This window comes from Paramisgurnus dabryanus, chromosome 16 (genome assembly GCF_030506205.2).
Source record: "Paramisgurnus dabryanus chromosome 16, PD_genome_1.1, whole genome shotgun sequence".
NCBI classification, from domain to species: Eukaryota; Metazoa; Chordata; class Actinopteri; order Cypriniformes; family Cobitidae; genus Paramisgurnus; species Paramisgurnus dabryanus.
In genome coordinates, this window is record NC_133352.1 from 27,443,157 (window position 1) to 27,462,624 (window position 19,468).

General features: G+C 35.5%; 1 protein-coding gene across 1 annotated transcript in view; it reads right to left on the reverse strand.

The window, feature by feature from the left end:
- Window positions 1-8,223: 8,223 nt before the first annotated feature.
- Window positions 8,224-19,468, reverse strand: part of macrod1 (mono-ADP ribosylhydrolase 1) — a 68,273-nt gene continuing 57,028 nt past the window's right edge. The window contains exons 6-10 of the mRNA XM_065273921.2: window positions 18,953-19,074; window positions 16,382-16,412; window positions 13,341-13,414; window positions 9,754-9,835; window positions 8,224-8,946 (exon numbers count right to left, since the gene is read on the reverse strand). Of these exons, the coding sequence (XP_065129993.2) occupies window positions 8,921-8,946; window positions 9,754-9,835; window positions 13,341-13,414; window positions 16,382-16,412; window positions 18,953-19,074 (335 nt within the window). The 3' untranslated portion in view covers window positions 8,224-8,920. The remainder of the gene's footprint in view (window positions 8,947-9,753; window positions 9,836-13,340; window positions 13,415-16,381; window positions 16,413-18,952; window positions 19,075-19,468) is intronic.

A 19,468-nucleotide genomic window follows, 5' to 3' on the forward strand; every position in this document is an offset into this window, starting at 1 on the left:
TAAATAAATATATATATTTATATAATAATAAATATATATATATATATATATATAATATATTTATTTATTTATTTATATAGTTTGTTGGCACAAGCTACAGTTCCTATTACTTACCACTATGTGGCAGTATATTGTCCAGTGGTTGATGTCCTAGTGGTGACATGCGAGTGCCTTATACAAAGAGATGCTAACAAGTTATTTATGAGAGCAGATTAATTCATGCCATCTTGTTGGAAAGAAGCTGACACTTTACATACTTTGACATTTAGAGCGGAGGGAGAAGATGATGGGGGTCTTAAAACAATGTGGGTGCAGGCAGTTTTTTTCTATCTTGACAATTCTTGGCTGGGGTGAATCATAACTCAAAAACGACAAATGCAACGCTAATACAATTCATGAATTATGCAGTTGTCATGGCAACATTAATCAAAATGCATCAGTCTGCAGACCATTTTGTCGATGGATTGATGATACACCGAGCACAGCGCTTCACTGGGATCAGAGATTGTCATCCAGTACACCACATTTTAAACAATGCCATAAAGATACGGCATTCAGACGATGCAGACAATGCCAGCGAAGCGATTTATTGTCTCGAGATAAGTCAAAAGCACAAAAACATCATTTTTTTCAGGCTTAAGTGTTAAACTAACAAAAAGGGTGGTGAAGTTGGCAGAGTTTGGACTAAAATGAGTGGACCCCTGAGGGTTGGTTTCATTTAGTTGAGAGGTGAATGATTATTCTTTGAGATTTCAGGCCTGATTGCCTCTTAAAAATGGCCTTTAAACAAATACAAAGATTTTGCCTTTCAAATTCATGGCGTTTGTTGAAAATACAATGTCAAGGCTTTGCAGGCATTCTTTGAAATATGGTTGCAACACTTGCAAAAAAACATGTACCAAAAGGTACTATGATATTTTTGGAAGGACTATATATAATTATGTTTAAAAAGCTACTGTATGTTTTACCATTAGATTTGAAAGTAGTACCATAATACCACCACCACGGTAAGTTTTTGTAAGGTGATCTGTTCAAAGCACTCTCATCTAACTCTCTCTCTCTCTCTCTTTTCATCAACAGCTCTGACATGCACCACCATACACCCCCCCCAAACCCCCTCATTCTCCCTCCCATACTTGTTTCTCCTCCAGTGTATTAAAGCCTTTGACGCTCTCAGTAAAAAGCTGATTTATTTTGTGGAAGTATCGATCGGTCCCTGCATTAAAGATTATAATTCATTACCCCAGCCCCTTTTAATACATTAAACATTCAAAATAAAAATAAAATAAAATCGAGGTGGGTGAGAGGAGAGCACTCAGACACTATCCACTCACACATTCTTAATCACATTTGGATAAACACACATACACATGGAAATATAAAAAAAACCTCAGTGACTAAGTTTTTAGAAATATATTATACACTTTAATCTTATTTCAATATTTAACTGCATTAAATCACACCTACGCTGTACAAATTCTGCCTATATTTGCACACACCAAAATGCAGATCTCACTAATAATGCTTATAATTATTATTCATGCAGCACTTTTATCATTTATTCAACTTTCTCCCTGCAAATGATAGAAATTTCCTAAGATACCCGTGTATATGAACTAGAACATATAGAAACTTATAGGTAAACTGTTTTGACATCATATACCTATTTTAGCAACTGGATTGCAGCATTGTCACCTAAGCAACAAGCCCATATGCCATCCAGATCACCTTTGTAAAGAACTAATATCATGTCATTATAAGAAAAGTAAAATAACAACTTTACTCAGCTGACACTTACTTTATAAATTGAAATAGTATCACTGCAAAAAAATAAAAAATAAGTTAGTATTTGTGACTTACATAAAATCATACATGTAAAGACAATACTGTGAAAATATAACCTTGATATCTTTAATATTGACTTAGTAGTGCCATGTCAAAGATTGAAATTAAAGTTGAATCAATGATTGAAATCAAACTCCTTATGCCTGGACTTCACAAACAGGGCCAAATGTTTGTCTTGTATTTCGTAAAAATTCCTAAATGAAGAGACATTAACTTGATAAACAAAAAGACAAGAAATTAAGTCTTGTTTTCTAATAATAATGCCTTAAATGATTAAAAATATCTGCCATTGGTGTAAGAAAATTTACTGAATTTATTTGAAACTTCAGTGTTAACCATCAAAGTGGCCTAGACATCACAAGCCAAAGAGAACAGCGGACGATGCAAGACACCCACAATGACTGTAAATGCATTGGCATTCTAAGATTAATAAAAAGATCCATCAAAAACATTGCACTGAGAGCCGTTTGGGCAGAGCATTTTGCAAATACCTGAAGATGGATGATAAAAACAGAAACAAACAAGACGGAGATACAATAGACTATTTTTTAATAGAGAGAATTGGCAATCATGCATTTGCCCTCAAAATGCAATGTCCATAAATGACCTGCCGGTCCATTAACACAGCAAGCGTTCATATCTCCATTAACCAACAAATAATTTTTATTGCAAATACTGCATTTAGGCCTCGTGCACAACTGCTCACAATGGCTTTTATTGATACAAATCGAAACATTATCCATATTCTTATAGGTTTGTCCTTAAGTTAACTAGTTTTCATTGGATTAATTGCTTTAATTCCTAATGATCATTCAAGTGTTTGTTCAATATTATAAACAAACACTTACTGTCATACTCCTGCTGAGTAATGTGGTAAACAAACTATAATCTTATTTTAACTGCCTCCATGTGCTTTGGGACTCCTGCAATTGTTAAATATTAGATTAGTAATATTATATTAGATATATGCTACACTTTTGTCAAACAGAAAGAGATGCACTCCCATACAATACAGTAAACATCATAAATATTTCAGTAGACACCAACAAAGAGAAAACAGCCATGCTATACACACGTAGGTAAGCGTCACAGAGCTCTGCAAGAGATGCAACTTAACTTCACTAAAAATAATTCTCACATGACGCTTTATGCTGCCGCAGTGCTTACTGGCGAAGAACAAAAGAAAAAAATGCAGATTTAATTACAAGAGTTGTACGGATCAGCTTTTATCGGGAACCTTCACTTTTTGCTCCTATACACTCCCTTAAAGATGCTGGGTTATTTTCAACCCAGCGTTGGGTCAAAAAGGGACGAGCCCAGCGGCTGGGTTTAAAAATTAACCCAGAAAGTGTTTATATTTGAGCCAGCAATGGGTTAAAACAACCCAGAATGGGTTAAATTACAAGCCAGCGGGCTGGGCTCATCACCTTTTTGACACATACGACAAGTATTAAAAAGGTCACAAAATAACTTTGGGGGGGGGGGTTTAAGGACATTTAGCTTCTTTTCATTCTCCTCGTACGTAATTTTGTGCTCTAATGTCTTAAAATAAATAAATAAATCACTCCCCGTCTGCACCTACGCTTCCCCTCCCGGTTTACCTTCTACTCCCTTCAACGTCTGTGTTTCCGGCTCTGACAGGCTTTCAACTTGTAAATCAGTGAATTGATCTTGAGGGGCAGCGGAGTGTCCTGGGTTCTGCTAAAGATCCATTTTCATTTCACAAGCAGCCCCTCCACCCCCCAACATCTCCTCCACCATCCATAAACATCAGAAACCGCATCCCGTCCAATTCTTCATGACCCTGGCTACCTTTTTTTTAACTCATACTCTTACTTGCCCCGTCAATTAGATCTAACTGTTCTACCCAGGGGCGTCATTTCGGTAACACTTTACGTGAAGGGTTGTGCATAAGACTGACATGACACCTTCATAATCATGACATGACACGTGTCATGAACATGAAGGAGATTTTTTGCACATTTCTGACAACTGTCATTAAGTTTCATTTGTTCAATCATGTCATTTTTAATGCAAAGATGACATTGTTTGATATGTCTTTGTTATGACATAAACATGACATAGCAGAATAATGATCAAACTTAAGAAACTACCTATAGCTACATTACATTCAACTGTCATTTAAATATCATTAAGTGTTAATACTATGTTAAATATTTTACAATACCTTAACAAAATGCAAGAGACTATATAAGACTATACTTAACTTTATGTATGTGCCCAATAAACTGACAACTAACTGAACTTGTTCTTCCTCACATACAGGGTTCTGAAAATTTCTGACATAGAACGAAAAAACAAAACATTTAACTGATTTAATTAATAAATTTTTTAATTAATGTTTTTCCAGAGATTTTGACCCAACGCTGCATGGCTTAACCCAGTGGTTCCCAAACTTTTTCAGCATGTGGCCCCCCTTGTGTACGGTGCATTCCTTCGCGGCCCCCCAAAGAAAATTTGTGACAAAAAACTGTACTAAAACTCAACATTTTGATAAAAAAAAACATTAAATAATACAAAAAAAGTAGTGCTTTTGGTTAGTAGCCTTATTTTTTAGGTTTAATTACACAGAATTCATGATAAATTAATGTATTTCATAAAATGTCATAAAACTAGGGCCCCCCTGGCACCATCTCGCGGCCCCCCTGGGGGCCCTGGCCCCCAGTTTGAAAACCACTGGCTTAACCCATTATTGTACTGTTTTCATTTAATTTGAGATGAATCAGTCTCCAAATGCAATAAAATATAATTGTATACATTTTAATTATTATTATAATTATTATAATAATTATTATTATTATTGGATAATTTATTTTATTTCTTAAACAATGGAGGAACTTGGAACATGGAACTTAAAAAAAACATTATGAACTGAAGAATATTCATGAAGCTGTTATGAAATTTTACAGAGTATTAACACTTAATGATATTTTAATGACAAATTATATTTGTACCTCTGTAGTTGAGGTCAAGAAAAATATTCATGACGCTGTTATAAAACTATATGACAGAGTATTAAGACTTAATGACATTTTAATGACAAATTCAATTTGTCTCACTGGTCAGTTATGTTGTTTTGGTAATGTCAAGTTGTCATAACAAAGAGATTAATATTCAGTAACTCGCAGACCAGATAAACTGACCTACACGTTATTAAAATGTTACTCTGTGAAATCCAAGCTAAAGTCTCATAATCTAATAGTTTGATTTCAATCATTGATTTCTCATTATTTCAATCTTTGACATGACCTTACTCAGTTAATATTAAAGATAATTTTGTGTTAAAAAAATGCTGGGTTGAAAAAAAGGGTAAAAAAGGCACGAGCCCAGCAGCTGGGTTACAGTCAACTCAAATTTTTGATCTTATAATTTGACCTAACAATGGGGTAAATAACCCAGCATTTTGGGTTGAAACAACCCAGCACGGGTTATACTACAACCCAGCATGTAGGGCTTGTCCCTTTTTGATCCATGCCGGGTTGAAAATAACCCAGCATTTTTAAAGTGTAGTTTTGGGTAAGGTATATATGTATGTTTAATTCTTCCAAAGTGTTTTAGATAATATTAATTGGACTTGGATTAATATTTAAATAGCCTTGATTTATTTTTAATCCATCAAACATAAAAAAAATCAGTACACTGTAAAAAATGCTGGGCTATTTTCAAACTCAAGCGTTGAGGCAAAAAGGGAAGAACCCAGCACCGTTGTAATTTAACATATGCTGGGCAAACCCATTGTTGGGTCAAATATAAAATTTTTCTGGGTTCATTTAACCCAGTAGCTGAGCTCGACCATTTTTGACCCAACACTTGGTTGAAAATAGCCCAGCATCTTTTAGAGTGTATAGGAGCAAAGTGAAGGTTCCCGATAAAAGCTAAGGGTAGTGAAATTTGCATTTAGATACAGAGGGGCCGTTTAAACAGGCATGGCACTTCTTGTTCTACTCAGGAAGATTTGACCAGATTTAAAAATCGATGACAAATTGCATCCATACACCATGGCAGGATTCGGTTTGACTGACAGAATCTGAGGTTCTGTGACTGACAATACACACGAAACGCAGCTGAAGGAAGAGACAGAAGCGAGTTGATAAGATCATTGAAAGCGAGAGCACCGAGGGCATGGGAGAGAAAGATAAGGGGGAAAGCGTGTGGCAAAAGAGAGAGACGACAAGCTCTCATCTCTCGCTGTGGTTCTGCTGCAAGCCTATAGGATGCACTCCAGTGAAATCTTCACTGAAGGGTTCCTATTTCAGCGACAGCCTCACACTGGCGGCTTTCACTGTGCCAATACAGCAAATTAAATAACACTTTACTAAGAAGGCTAGAGAGGGACGGAGAGCTGGATTGAAAGAGGGAGGAAAGGAAGAGCTAAGTGCTGATGGGACGGTGATGAAGACTGGATTTAGGATAATTACTCCTCAGAGCGCTTCCCTGCGTCCTCTCTCATTCGTTCGCCTTAGTTCCCCCCTCCGCTCTCATTATTTGGAGATGCTCGCCTGATGACAGTATCTGAGCTGGCTGTCACTTATTAAAAAATGAAAATTGCTTCAGATGAGTTTATTAAACTCATCTCTCCCCCTCGGTCTCTCCGTTCTTTAGAAGACAGAACATCACGCTGAGATGAAAGGATCCTCATCTTGTTGGAAATGGCCGTAAAAGATGTTCAAATTGTTGGAGACAAGTGGAAAATAATAAATCACATAACAATTGATTGCGAGTTCTTTTCTTTGGCAGGGGAATTTGTATGACACGAGAAACAAAATCAATCGGCATCGATATATCAAAATACTTCATCTGTTCTAAATCCATTTGCTGACATTATACTATTAACTCAAAGGCTTACGGTGTAATTAATGAAAGTTGCATTAAGAGCGGCCCCAGCCATTAGTTCAGAGCGAGGAGTTGACTTTAATGAGAGTCTTTTATCATACGGAAAGACAGAAAGTACACTGAAGAAGTAGAAATAGTGCACTTTCATTATAGGTTAAGCGTTACAACCATTGACATGCACTTTTGATTTTTTTAAATGAAATGTTAACTCCATAAACAACATTCACACAAGACACATTCTATTCAATTTCAACTTAAACACAGTAAAATTACATATTTCACGAATAAAAAAATACATGCATCGCTCATAATCGTGCTTATATGTAAAGATTATGCCATAATAACATTTAGTAACACTTTAAAATAAGGTTGGATTTGTTAGTTAACATGAACTAACAATGAGCAATACTTAAACAGCATTTATTAACCTTAAAGGATTAGTCAATTTTCTTAAAAAATAATAAAAATAAACAATAATTTACTCACCACCATGTCTTCCAAAATGTTGATGTCTTTCTTTGTTCAGTCGAGAAGAAATTGTTTTTTGAGGAAAACATTCCAGGAGTTTTTTCATTTTAATGGACTTTAATGGACCCCAACACTTAACAGTTTTAATGCAGTTTAAAATTGCAGTTTCAAAGGACTCTAAACGATCCCAAACGAGGCATAAGGGTCTTATCTAGTCAAATAATTAAAATTTTTGACAAGAAAAATAAAAAACTATGCACTTTTAAACTACAACTTCTCGTCTATCTCTGGTCCTGTGACGCGCCAGCGCGACCACACGTAATACGTCATCACGCCGAAAGGTCACGGATGACGTATGCGAAACTACGCCCCAGTGTCGTACAAGTGTGGAGAAAGAGGACCGTTCCGATATTATTGTATGTGGAATGATACTAATTAATGTATTTGTGTCAGTTTATTGTTTTAAAAGGTCCGCAAATGTGCGTTTCATATATGTAACACGTGACCTTTGGACGTCATTAAGCAATTCATGAGGTCGCGCTGGCGCGTCACAGAACCAGAGATAGACGAGAAGTTGTAGTTTAAAAGTAAATATTTTTTATTTTTCTTGTCAAAAATGACAATCGTTTCGCTAGATAAGACCGTTATGCGTTGTTTGGGTCGTTTAGAGTCCTTTGAAACTCCATTGAAACTGCATTAAAACTGTTAGGTGTTGGGGTCCATTAAAGTCCATTAAAATGAAAAAAAAAATCAAAAACATAATTTCTTCTCGACTGAACAAAGAAAGACATCAACATTTTGGATGACATGGTGGTGAGTAAATTATCTCGATTTTTTTAAAGAAAATAGACTAATCCTTTAAAGTTAAATTCAACATTTACTACACTCTAATTTTCATCCAAGCATTGGCTCGGGCATAGCCATTGGGTTAAATTAACTCAGAAAATGATTAAAATTAAAACAACCCAGAATAGGTTAAATTACAACTCAACAGGCTGGGTTCGTCCCTTTTTGACCCAATGCTGAAATGAAAATAACCCATTTTTAAAAATCTAAGTTGTATCGGATAACATTACAGTAGTTAATTCACAATGAACAAACATTGGTATTATTGGTATTTCTATTATTAATAAAGATGATTACATGCTGTTCAAATATACTGCGCATTGTTAGTTCACATTATGCATTTACTAATGTTAATGAATGAAACCTTAATGTAATGTATTACCCTAGATTTCTATAAAACTGAATTTCAGAGAAAGATGTTTAATGAATAGCAAATTACGACAATGTTTAAATAATAGTTCGCCCATTAATGAAAATGTCATTATCATTTACTGACCCTCAACCCACACAATTTTCTCTCTTCTGTCACAAACAAAGGTGATGTTATACAGTAGATTCACACTTGTTTTTTATTCAGTACAATAAAAGTAAGTATGGTGACCTGTGAAAAATCTCAGGTGTGAAATGACACAAGTGCAGTAAATGATGACTGATTTTTTGGGTGAACGATTTCCTAAGCACGACTTAAACAACATCATGACTTCATCAGGAAACTTACAGCAGCAATACCTGAATTACATGTACTGTAGCAATGTTTGGGTGATATGAATGAATCAGACGGTGCCAGGCAGCTGTTATTATAGCTGTTGTTTGTCAGAACGCATCAGGTAAAAGCGAGACACACACTGATGTGGCGGAAAAGAGGCTTGAACTTGTGTGGCGTTTCCACAGCAACTATGACATCCTCTCATAATTTGCTCTTTGGTGGTGAACCTGCAGGTGAAAAACAGATCTAATAGAGCCGCGAGCACACAGATACATTACAATCACAAAAATATCCCAGACACGCCAGACGTACATGAACGCTGCTGGCACCGCAATATGTCATAACTGTGTATTAGCCCAAGAATTGTCTATGCAACATGTTACAGAAACATAAAGTGTCATCACAGTAGCCATTTGTGAGTCAGTAGGCTTGTGAATATTTCATAAAGACATAAAATTTAGTCATAAAATACTAAATTAGTCACTGTGGTGCTTTTGAATTCATTCTTTTAACAACGTAAACACTGCATCCAATTAAAATGCTAATTCAGGCGGTGTTAGTTTGTTAGCAGTGCGAGCCACACGCATACAGATATCACACAACACTTGAGCGTAAGGTATAACTTTAAATTGCATGGTTTGTGCCCTCAGAAGAAAGCATAACAAACAAATGCATTGACGTCACAGTCCGAACCATCTTTAAATGACATCTCGGTCTGGCCAGGAGGCTGTGCGCATCATTGAAATGTACATATTAGTAATGCGATGACAGCACAGTACCACCGGGTACACTGTGTTTTTATTTTTTTAAGGGTGATTATGAGATGATATAAAGTGCAAATAATAAAAATGACAGCTTCAATTCCTCACACGCTATGTTATAAACAGGTTAGCGGTGTAAAAGTAAAATTAAATGTTGAAACAAAATGTAAAAGTTAAATGTGACCTAATAAACAAGAGGGCAAGATTAATCTTTGAATGCATTCGCTGTAAAAGCCCTTCAGCATGGATACAAGTAAAATGTGTGTGACAGACCTTGTGAGAAGTAGGCAGGCAGTCTTGTTTCATACAGCTCTTTGTCAGACTTCAGAAACACACAGAAGATGACCCGGTCCAACTGACAGAAGACGAAACAAGAAAAACCGAAATAAAAAATGAATGAACACTGAATAGCTCAAGCTGTGAATTTCCAGACAGTACTACACAGACACACTTTAAGCAACACTCGTAAGCTTAATGATGCAATACCATCGACCGAAGAAAATAATTTCCATTTGTTCCCTGGTTTGTACAAACAAGCATGACAGGTGCAAAATTCTAGACTTCCATTGGAACTGCATTTTTGGTTGTTTTTGCAACAACATTACTTTCGTGTGGACAAACCTAGTCATCCTTTAAACATTTTGTAGGCTTTAGCACTAATATGATCTCTCCCGTGGAAGGAAGGTCCCCTAGAAAAGACCACTCGGGTACAGTCGGTCAGCATAATGTAATGTATGGGCGTTTCTAGCTGGAAAGGCACCGTGCCAATGACCTAACTGTCCTTGACAGAACACCAGCACCAGTCCCAAATGCTTCGTGGTGAAAAACAACATAAAAAGAATAGACTGAGATCCGTGCCAGCATCCCAGAACCTCCATCACCATGACAACAGAGGCGAGGGCAGGTGGGCTGTTCCTGCTTCTAATCATGTTCTTGTAACACATCATTGCATCCAGCCAGCACTCCTCCTCTGCCACTGAAATCTCTCTCTCTTTCTCTCTCAGCTTCTTTATCCCTCCCGCTCTCTCGTTTTCTCTCTTTTCTTGTCAGCAGTAGTATTGTTATTTTCTTTCTCTTTTGCCAAATGTCTCTCTCTCTCTCTCTCTCTCTCTCTCTCTCTCTCTCAATCTGTATTGCTTTGTCTGTCTGATTCAGATTCAAATTCATGAAGCTTTATTGGCATGCTAAAAAATAGGAACGAGCGGATCGATCTTGAAGCATTGATACCAAAAACAGACATCATTGATCCTCGTGTAAAAATATTGAACTATAGTGTTTTCATTATTTATTTAGTATCAACGTGTGCATAACATAACCCTTCAAATAAAAAGCAGTTGTGAGGGATAAGGACTGTTTCTCATCTTTATAGGCGGTTGATTGATATATGATAAACAACAACAGTGAACTCAGCATTTGAACGGTTATTCTCAATATCCTTATTTTTAATTGGAGATATCTATATGTGAACCTGTCTGTGAAATCCAGGCTAAAGTCTCATAATCTAATTGAGATTAGGAGAATCAAAGTTTGATTTCAGTCATTGATTTTAATCCTTAACATGACTTTACTTAGTCAATTTTGAATATATCAAGGTTATTAGATGGGTTTTCACATGCAGGGTCAAATAATTGGCAACATTTACATTCAAGGATTCTGCAGACATGGTAATTTGTACATTGCATTTAAACTATACACTCACCTAAAGGATTATTAGGAACACCATACTAATAATGTGTTTGACCCCCTTTCGCCTTCAGAACTGTTTTAATTCTACGTGGCATTGATTCAACAAGGTGCTGAAAGCATTCTTTAGAAATGTTGGCCCATATTGATATAGCATCTTGCAGTTGATGGAGATTTGTGGGATGCACATCCAGGGCACGAAGCTCCCGTTCCACCACATCCCAAAGATGCTCTATTGGGTTGAGATCTGGTGACTGTGGGCCATTTTAGTACAGTGAACGCGAAGAACCCAATTTGAAATGATTCAAGCTTTGTGACATGGTGCATTATCCTGATGGAAGTAGCCATCAGAGGATGGGTACATGGTGGTCATAAAGGGATGGACATGGTCAGAAACAATGCTCAGGTAGGCCGTGGCATTTAAACGATAACCAATTGGCACTAAGGGACCTAAAGTGTGCTAAGAAAACATCCGTCAAACCATTACACTACCAGCCTGCACAGTGGTAACAAGGGATGATGGATCCATGTTCAAATTATGTTTACGCCAAATTCTGATTCTACCATCTGAATGTCTCGACAGAAATCGAGACTCATCAGACCAGGCAACATTTTTCCAGTCTTCAACTGTCCAATTTTGGTGAGCTCGTGCAATTGTAGCCTCTTTTTCCTATTTGTAGTAGAGATGAGTGGTGGGGGCTTCTGCTGTTGTAGCCCATCCGCCACAAGGTTGTGCCTGTTGTGGCTTCACAAATGCTTTGCTGCATACCTCGGTTGTAACGAGTGGTTATTTCAGTCAAAGTTGCTCTTCTATCAGCTTGAATCAGTCGGGCCATTCTCCTCTGACCTCTAGCATCAACAAGGCATTTTCACCCACAGGACTGCCACATACTGAATGTTTTTCCTTTTCACACCATTCTTTGTAAACCCTATAAATGGTTGCGCTTGAAAATCCCAGTAACGGAGCAGATTGTGAAATACTCAGACCGGCCCGTCTGGCACCAATAATCATGCCACGCTTAAAATAGCTTAAATCACCTTTCTTTCCCATTCTGAAATTCACTTGGGAGTTCAGCAGATTGTCTTGACCAGGACCTAAATGCATTGAAGCGACTGCCATGGATTGGTTGATTAGATAATTGCATTAATGAGAAATTTAACAGGTGGTTCCTTATAATCCTTTAGGTGAGTGTACATTAATTGTATTTTATCCCATGCTTTATTTTGATTGGTTAAGAATGTTCCAAAGGTATACACTATTTTTCGATAAACGCATACCTTACCTGTCAAATGTCTTAAAATAACCACCAGAGCAATGTTTGTGGTAACCCCGGTATAAGCAAAATAATTCACTCCCGTCATTGAATTATTTGAAAATAATGCACACCCACAGTGTAACTCCGCTTTGCGTCGTGCCGCATTGGGTGTGCATTATTTTCAAATAATTCAATGGCCCGTCGTCAATTATTCCTTAGATGCATGTTTCCTGGGAATTAAACCTAAAATATGTTTGTTGTTGTCTACCAGTTGAGAACAGGAAAAGGTACAGACAATCACTAGTAATCATAATGCAAATTTACACAATGCTCTTCTTGTTCTCTCCCCCTTTCTATATTTTGCTTTTCCTATCTCTCGCTGTTTTTCTCTGCGGGTTAGAAGAGCGGAGGGGTTAGCAGGCAGCAAAGCGCTGGTTAATTAGTGCGCTGTAATTAGGGTGTCTCTGTCATTTTGCATGTCTGTGGCGTAAAAGAAGGCGAGAGCAACTAAGCACACAGCTCGGAGCGAGATGAAAGCTCAGGACAGCAGACAGATCGGTGAGAAGATGTGCGGAGGGAAAAGCCACAGATGTGCTAAGGAACCAGTGTTGAGTTTCGTTGAAGAATGGCTCATTTCCTGTTAAATCTTCTCATCACTCATTACACGTTAACTCACATAGGCTAACGATTGTGTCAATGTGCTTGTGGATATTTTTTGTATTTGTGCTCTTCTATGCAAGCACCTTTAGGAATCAATTAAAAGTGAGTTTATATATAAAGTATGTGTGTGCGCATGCTGACTCAAAAAAGTCCCTATAAAGCCACCATCTGTTTGCCATGGTTTGTTCTTCGTAGAATAATTACAACAATAGCAAAAAAGCACACAAATGGGGAAAAGAGACACACACGTAGTTGACGCACCTTCTCATGGTTTTCCTCCAGGTATTCTCTCACTGTTTTCAGGGCAACTTCGACTGCTTGATCAGGAGGATATCCTGTATGATACACGTCACCAAATACAGAAACACATCAGAAGATACTGTAGATGATGCATTGCATGCAATGCAAAATTCATTTTGTTAATCACTTTATTGTTTTGCTTTGTAGTAACATATCTTAACATAATTAAAAGAGACACATTCACTGAAAAAAACTCAATTGGGTAAGATAATGAGACATGTTTTCAGAAAATACTTCTTCAATTAGTTTTTTTTTTTCAGATTCTATTGACAAATAGTTTTTCATAAACCAATTTGTTAGATTTATTTTTTTATTCCAGGAAAAACTATTTGCTAATGGGACAAGAAGAATACACTTCCATTCAAGACATATTCTCTGAAAATAAGTCTTAATCCCTGATGCAATTTTACTGTTTAAGTAAATGTATTGTTTTAAGGAAATTTAGATATGTTACTGGAAAAAATACAAAATAAAAGACAGGACATTTTTTCTTAAAACTTTTAGGACTTTTTTAACAATATTAATATTTTATTTAAAATGATTAGTTACTATTCCTTGTGCATTTTTTATCATTTGTTTTAAAAATCATTTTACAAATCAGTTTAACAAAAGGTTTTTTGTAGTGGAAAATTATTCCTCAGACTACATAAAGGAAATAATAAAATGATCATATCTAAAACATTAAACTGAACTGTTATTTGGAAAACTAAAAAAATGTATGACATGGTATTGGTAACCTAGTAACCAACAGTAAATAAAACAAACAAAGCACGCCTAAAAAGTGGAGACAGGACTGCATTTAGCTATGATTGGGCAAGTTATAAATTTACTTCTTAAAGGGATAGTTCACTTTAAAATTAAAAATTCTGTCATCATTTACTCATCCTCATGTTGTTCTAAACCTGTTTGAATTTCTTTTTTTTTGATGAACACAAAAGAAGATATTTTGGAAACGATGGTAAACACACAACAGTAAGTGACCATAGACTTCCATAGTAGGAAAAAAATATTTTGGAATTATTGTGATAAATGATGGTGAGCACACAGTTGATGGTACCCATTAAATTACATCATATTTTTTTATTCCTACTATGGAAGTCTATGGTCACTTACTGCTGTGTGTTTACCATCATTTATCAAAATATCTTCTTTTGTATTCATCAGAAAAAAGAAATTCATACAGTTTTAGAACAACATGAGGACGAGTAAATAATGACAGAATTTTTTAATTTTAAAGTGAACTATCAAATGACAAACAAATTTCTGAATGTAAAAATGTAGTAACTCCGCTACAGGAGCAATGACCCCGTAACATCTGCATACATATTACTTATAAATAAACAAAATGCTGTTAGTTTTATATGAGGTGAAAGAAAATCACACCACACACTGACGATTAAAGTGCTTCATATCAACTACCCATTTATACAAGCTACATCACACAGGAAAAAAATGACAACACCCCAGTATTATCACGGATATATGAACAAACACATTGCTTCAATAGCAGTGCTGTAATTATGATTGACTAAAAGGTGTCAGAGATCAACATGTTCACACCTTGTTAGCACCTCTCAATTCTACCAACATAGCACCAAATTCCTTGCATAAAGAATTTACTAAGAAAAACCAATAGTGGTTGTTTTTGAAGAACTGAAGCTGTTCACCAGGTTCATTTCTGAGTTTAATCTCAACACGTTTGGCTAAGAAGAAGGATTATAATCACAGTGACATGCTCTTGCTCCTAATCTCTTCTAATCTGACTGTCTAATCCCACCCTTAATCTGAAAATCCTTCGGCTATTGCAAGTGATATCCACTCCCAGAATATCTTAAATGAAGTCTTTACTAAATAAACACTCACAAATAAGAATATGGCTACACTAGCAATAAGGACACATCAAAGCCAAGGTCAATCATGAACCACAGATTACACTGTTAATAAATTATCATAGGTTTTAATTCTAAACTGCTCTATTAAAAACTAGTGATGTACTTATACAAATTTTTTTTGCCGAAACTGATATTTGATAACTCAGAATCACTTCTGCCGATACCGAGAGATATCAGTAGTTTTGCCTTTTTATTAGTGCTGGGCAAAGATTAATCGCATACAAAATAAAAGTGATTTTTTGTATAATATATGTGTGTGTGTGTACTGTGTGTGATTATTATGGATATTTAACAACACACACATACATATATTAATTTCAGAAATGTTTTATTTATATATATATATTTTTTAAATGTATATCTCATATTGAATATATACAAATATAAATAAATATATATACACATGTAAATGTTTCTTAAATACATACATACATGAATGTGTGTGTGTATTTATATATACATAATAATTACACACAGCACACACTCATATATCATGCAAAAAAAAAATCACTTTTATTTTGTATGCGATTAATCACGAGAACCAGAACTACTTTCTACTCATGTTTATGTCATCAAATTCTAGATCCGTATTTTTTATCATACCTTTTGATTGCCAGGATATACTGTAAACAGCTGTTTTTAAACAATCGCTGTTATATCCTATAGTGGAAAAAATGCTCGTACCTGCACTTATTGTAGGTTATATCATGAATTGCTATTAAAAATTATAAATTCACTATAAAATTCACAATAACATTTTAAAATTACAAATAAAAAAAATTCAACAAAGTAAACTTTGAGACTTTACAATAAGGCTTTCTTTCATTAATAATCCTTAATGCATTAGCTAACATGAAATATCAATGAGCCATATATTTTTGCAGCATTTACTAATCTCTTTTAGTGTTGGTTAAAACCAAAACAGTTAAAACAGTTCATTGTTTGTTCATGTTAGTTCATTGTGCATTTACTGAAGTAAAGATACAACTTTTGATTTTAAAAATGCTTTAGTAATAGTAAAACTATAGTATTACTATTACTACTTCCTCATTTTCAGTTCATGCATGATAAGATCTTATTGTAAAATGTTACCAAAATCTTTAAACTTACCGTATACTCCAGTAGAGATGCAGGGAAAAGCCTAGACGAAAGCATCAAATGCCAATGAACATCAGTGAATACCTAATTAAAACACTTATTCACACTTTAAACTATATAACATTCATTATATATAAACTCTGAAGTGCTTCTTTAAATAAATATGCGTAATAATAATAATAAAGAAGTAAAATGGTTTACAAAGCACTTAGAGTTGTACCTATTTAAAGGAAGCAACAACAATAGCTTTTACAAGGGAAAGTGAATGTAAATTGATAAATTACAACCCATTAAAGATACAATCCATTACTAATGACACTGGCCTACTTGCGTTCCAGAACTAAAGAGCTTAAAACAAAAGCTTTACTTTAAAACAAATGAAGCGAGTCACATTTAGTTCCTGCTGCTTTTAAAGGTATTAGCTTACGGTACTACTTGTATCCTGTAAATAGGACTTTGAATTAATTACAAGGACAGTTTGATTTAAAAATAAATTACCCACCCCAGTTTTGTTATAAACATGCGTGGTATTACTGTATGTGAACACAAAATGAGTTTTGAGGTGCATGTCCTACAGGCATTTTATCATGCAATAAAAGAGAATAAAGATGGGATGTTTCAAAATGGAAATTTTTTTCTATTTATAGCAAAGAATAGCTGAGAGTGGCACGATCAAATATTCCCTATTATGTCCCACAGATAAAAGAAACCCATACATGCTTTAAACAACATGATGGTACGTAAAGCAAAGCATGACATGATATAAACTTTTGGGTGAACTGTTACCTTTAAAGCTTAAAATGATTCACTTGGGAGAAATAGTTTTTCCTACAAAAAAAAAAAAACACTAGCAAAAGATCTTAGCTATGCCTGTCTGTATTTATATCCTTGCCTGTGCACTGTGTTAAAATTTTTTATACATGCAGTAACCTGTCATCAAATAAATCAATCGCTGAAAGAAATAAAACTGGAAAAGCTCTCAACTGTTTTAGTAGATTCATATAAAATTTGTAAGGGCACCGGAGGAGTGCGAGTTATGTACTGTGTTATGACTAAAACAGCAGCATTTTGATTATTAAACCTGCAGGCTGATATGAAATTCGAATAATACAGGTTGATAGTTTGATGTGGTAACTCTATGTAGGGGAGAGCGGGGTAAGTTGTCACACGGGTAAGTTGTCACACTGTTCATAACTCCAACAGTAGAGGCTCTATCTCAAAAATCAAATAGCCACTTTATGTGACTTCTTCTTCTATAGTCAACTTCCTGTTCACATGTGGTCAAGATCACTGTAATCTGAGGTTAGCACAATTTTCTTATTTTTCTGCTTAAAAAGTAAAAAAAAATCACTTTACATTTTATGCAATACAACTTTGTTAGGTGTGAATGTTTAAAATGATTATTTTGCACAAAATAGAGGAGACCGTAAAGTGTCTTTTGATACTTTAGCTAAAGTGATATGATGAGCTAAACTTGAGATTTAGACAACATTAGCACACAAGTAAGTATGGGGCAAGTTGTCTCAATGACTTTGGGGCAAGTCGTCACATGTGACAACTTGCCCCTGTACAAACAAACACATCGAACATGCTCAGAAAACATGATAAATTGTGATATTGTAATTTCTTTCTAATTGCAATAAGTTGTTTGAAGGAAGGAAGGAAGGAAGGAAGGAAGGAAGAAAAATCATGCAAGAGTCATCATCAGATGATGAAGAGTGCTTCTGCCTCGTCTGTGTAGAGCCATTTTCAAAGAGTCGTCCAAAGGAGACCTGGGTAAAATGTGTAAAATGCAACAATTGGGCCCATGATGCTTGCACCTCAGGCAAGGCAATTTATGTGTGTCAGAATTGTGATTCTGGAGATGAGTCCTATTAGTCATACAGGGCATCTGTTTTGTTCAGAGGTTAAACATGTTAAGTTAAGCAAGTTATCTGCAGCGTTCCATTCAGTTATCTGGTTTTATGTGAAAGCCATAGAACATTTGAACCAAAGTTCAAAGTAAAGTGGTCTTGCCACTTAATTGAAATGTGCATTATTTGGATTGAAATAATTGTTTTTCCAGATTCTCCAGGCACGGATGTTTATATTTCCAGTTTGGTTTGAGTTTAAAAATTAAAATCAATATTCACAATTAAGTAGTTGTGTTCTTATTTTTAGATAATCTAGTGTGACAACTTACCCGCCCTAGTGTGACAACTTACCCTCCGATGGGGCAAATTGTCACAAGTGCACAGTCACTATTCAACAGTCTACAACTCTGTAATGAGATAAGATATAAAGATGTTATGAATACAACATATGTGCCCAAGACTTCCTTCTTTCATTTGGTATGAGATTTATACCATTTTGATGTATGGTGCTCAGTAAATGTTAGACAGTGTGAAAAGTGTGACAACATACCCCGCTCTCCCCTACTTATTTGGGAGGAGGTCATATTTAGCATGCAGTGTGTTTGTCAATATTGCATATATATTTTTAAGTTTAGGTTTATGGTTTATTTTTATTTTAAGCCCTTGTGGCATATCCTGTATCTCAATAAAACAAAAAAACTATCTGAATATGAGTGTGAGTGAATCTCACCACAGTCCGCAGGTGGTTTTTAGTTGCTGTTTGTAGGCAGTTATAATAGCAGTTTCTCAGGGCTTCTTTATCTTTCTCCCCCACTGAACCGTGGACTATCGGCCCCACAGTGTGAATAACATCTATGAAAGTGAATAGCAAAATAAGTCTGGTTAGAAAATCAGAAAACATGTGGAATATCTTTTATAACCAAAGCTTCCTGTCTAATATCTTTCTTTTTATTGAGGCACATGTATTTCATGTTGAAAATATGCAATAGGCTTTTTATGCGTTTTTCTCTATTCACTAATGCTTCTTCACTGTTTGTTGTTCTTGTCTCTGCCATCTGTTTCTCAATTAGTGAAGCCCCACTTGTCTCAGTCCTGCATCCTCCAGCTCAATTTCCTCTTTCCTTCTCTCATTTACACTCAGCTCAACTATAAACACGTCCAGATCGCCCAATCGTGACCTGCTAAGTGGACTTCACAAAAATTGGGTCATTTTAAGTGTCATTTGAAATGGTAGAGGACACACTAT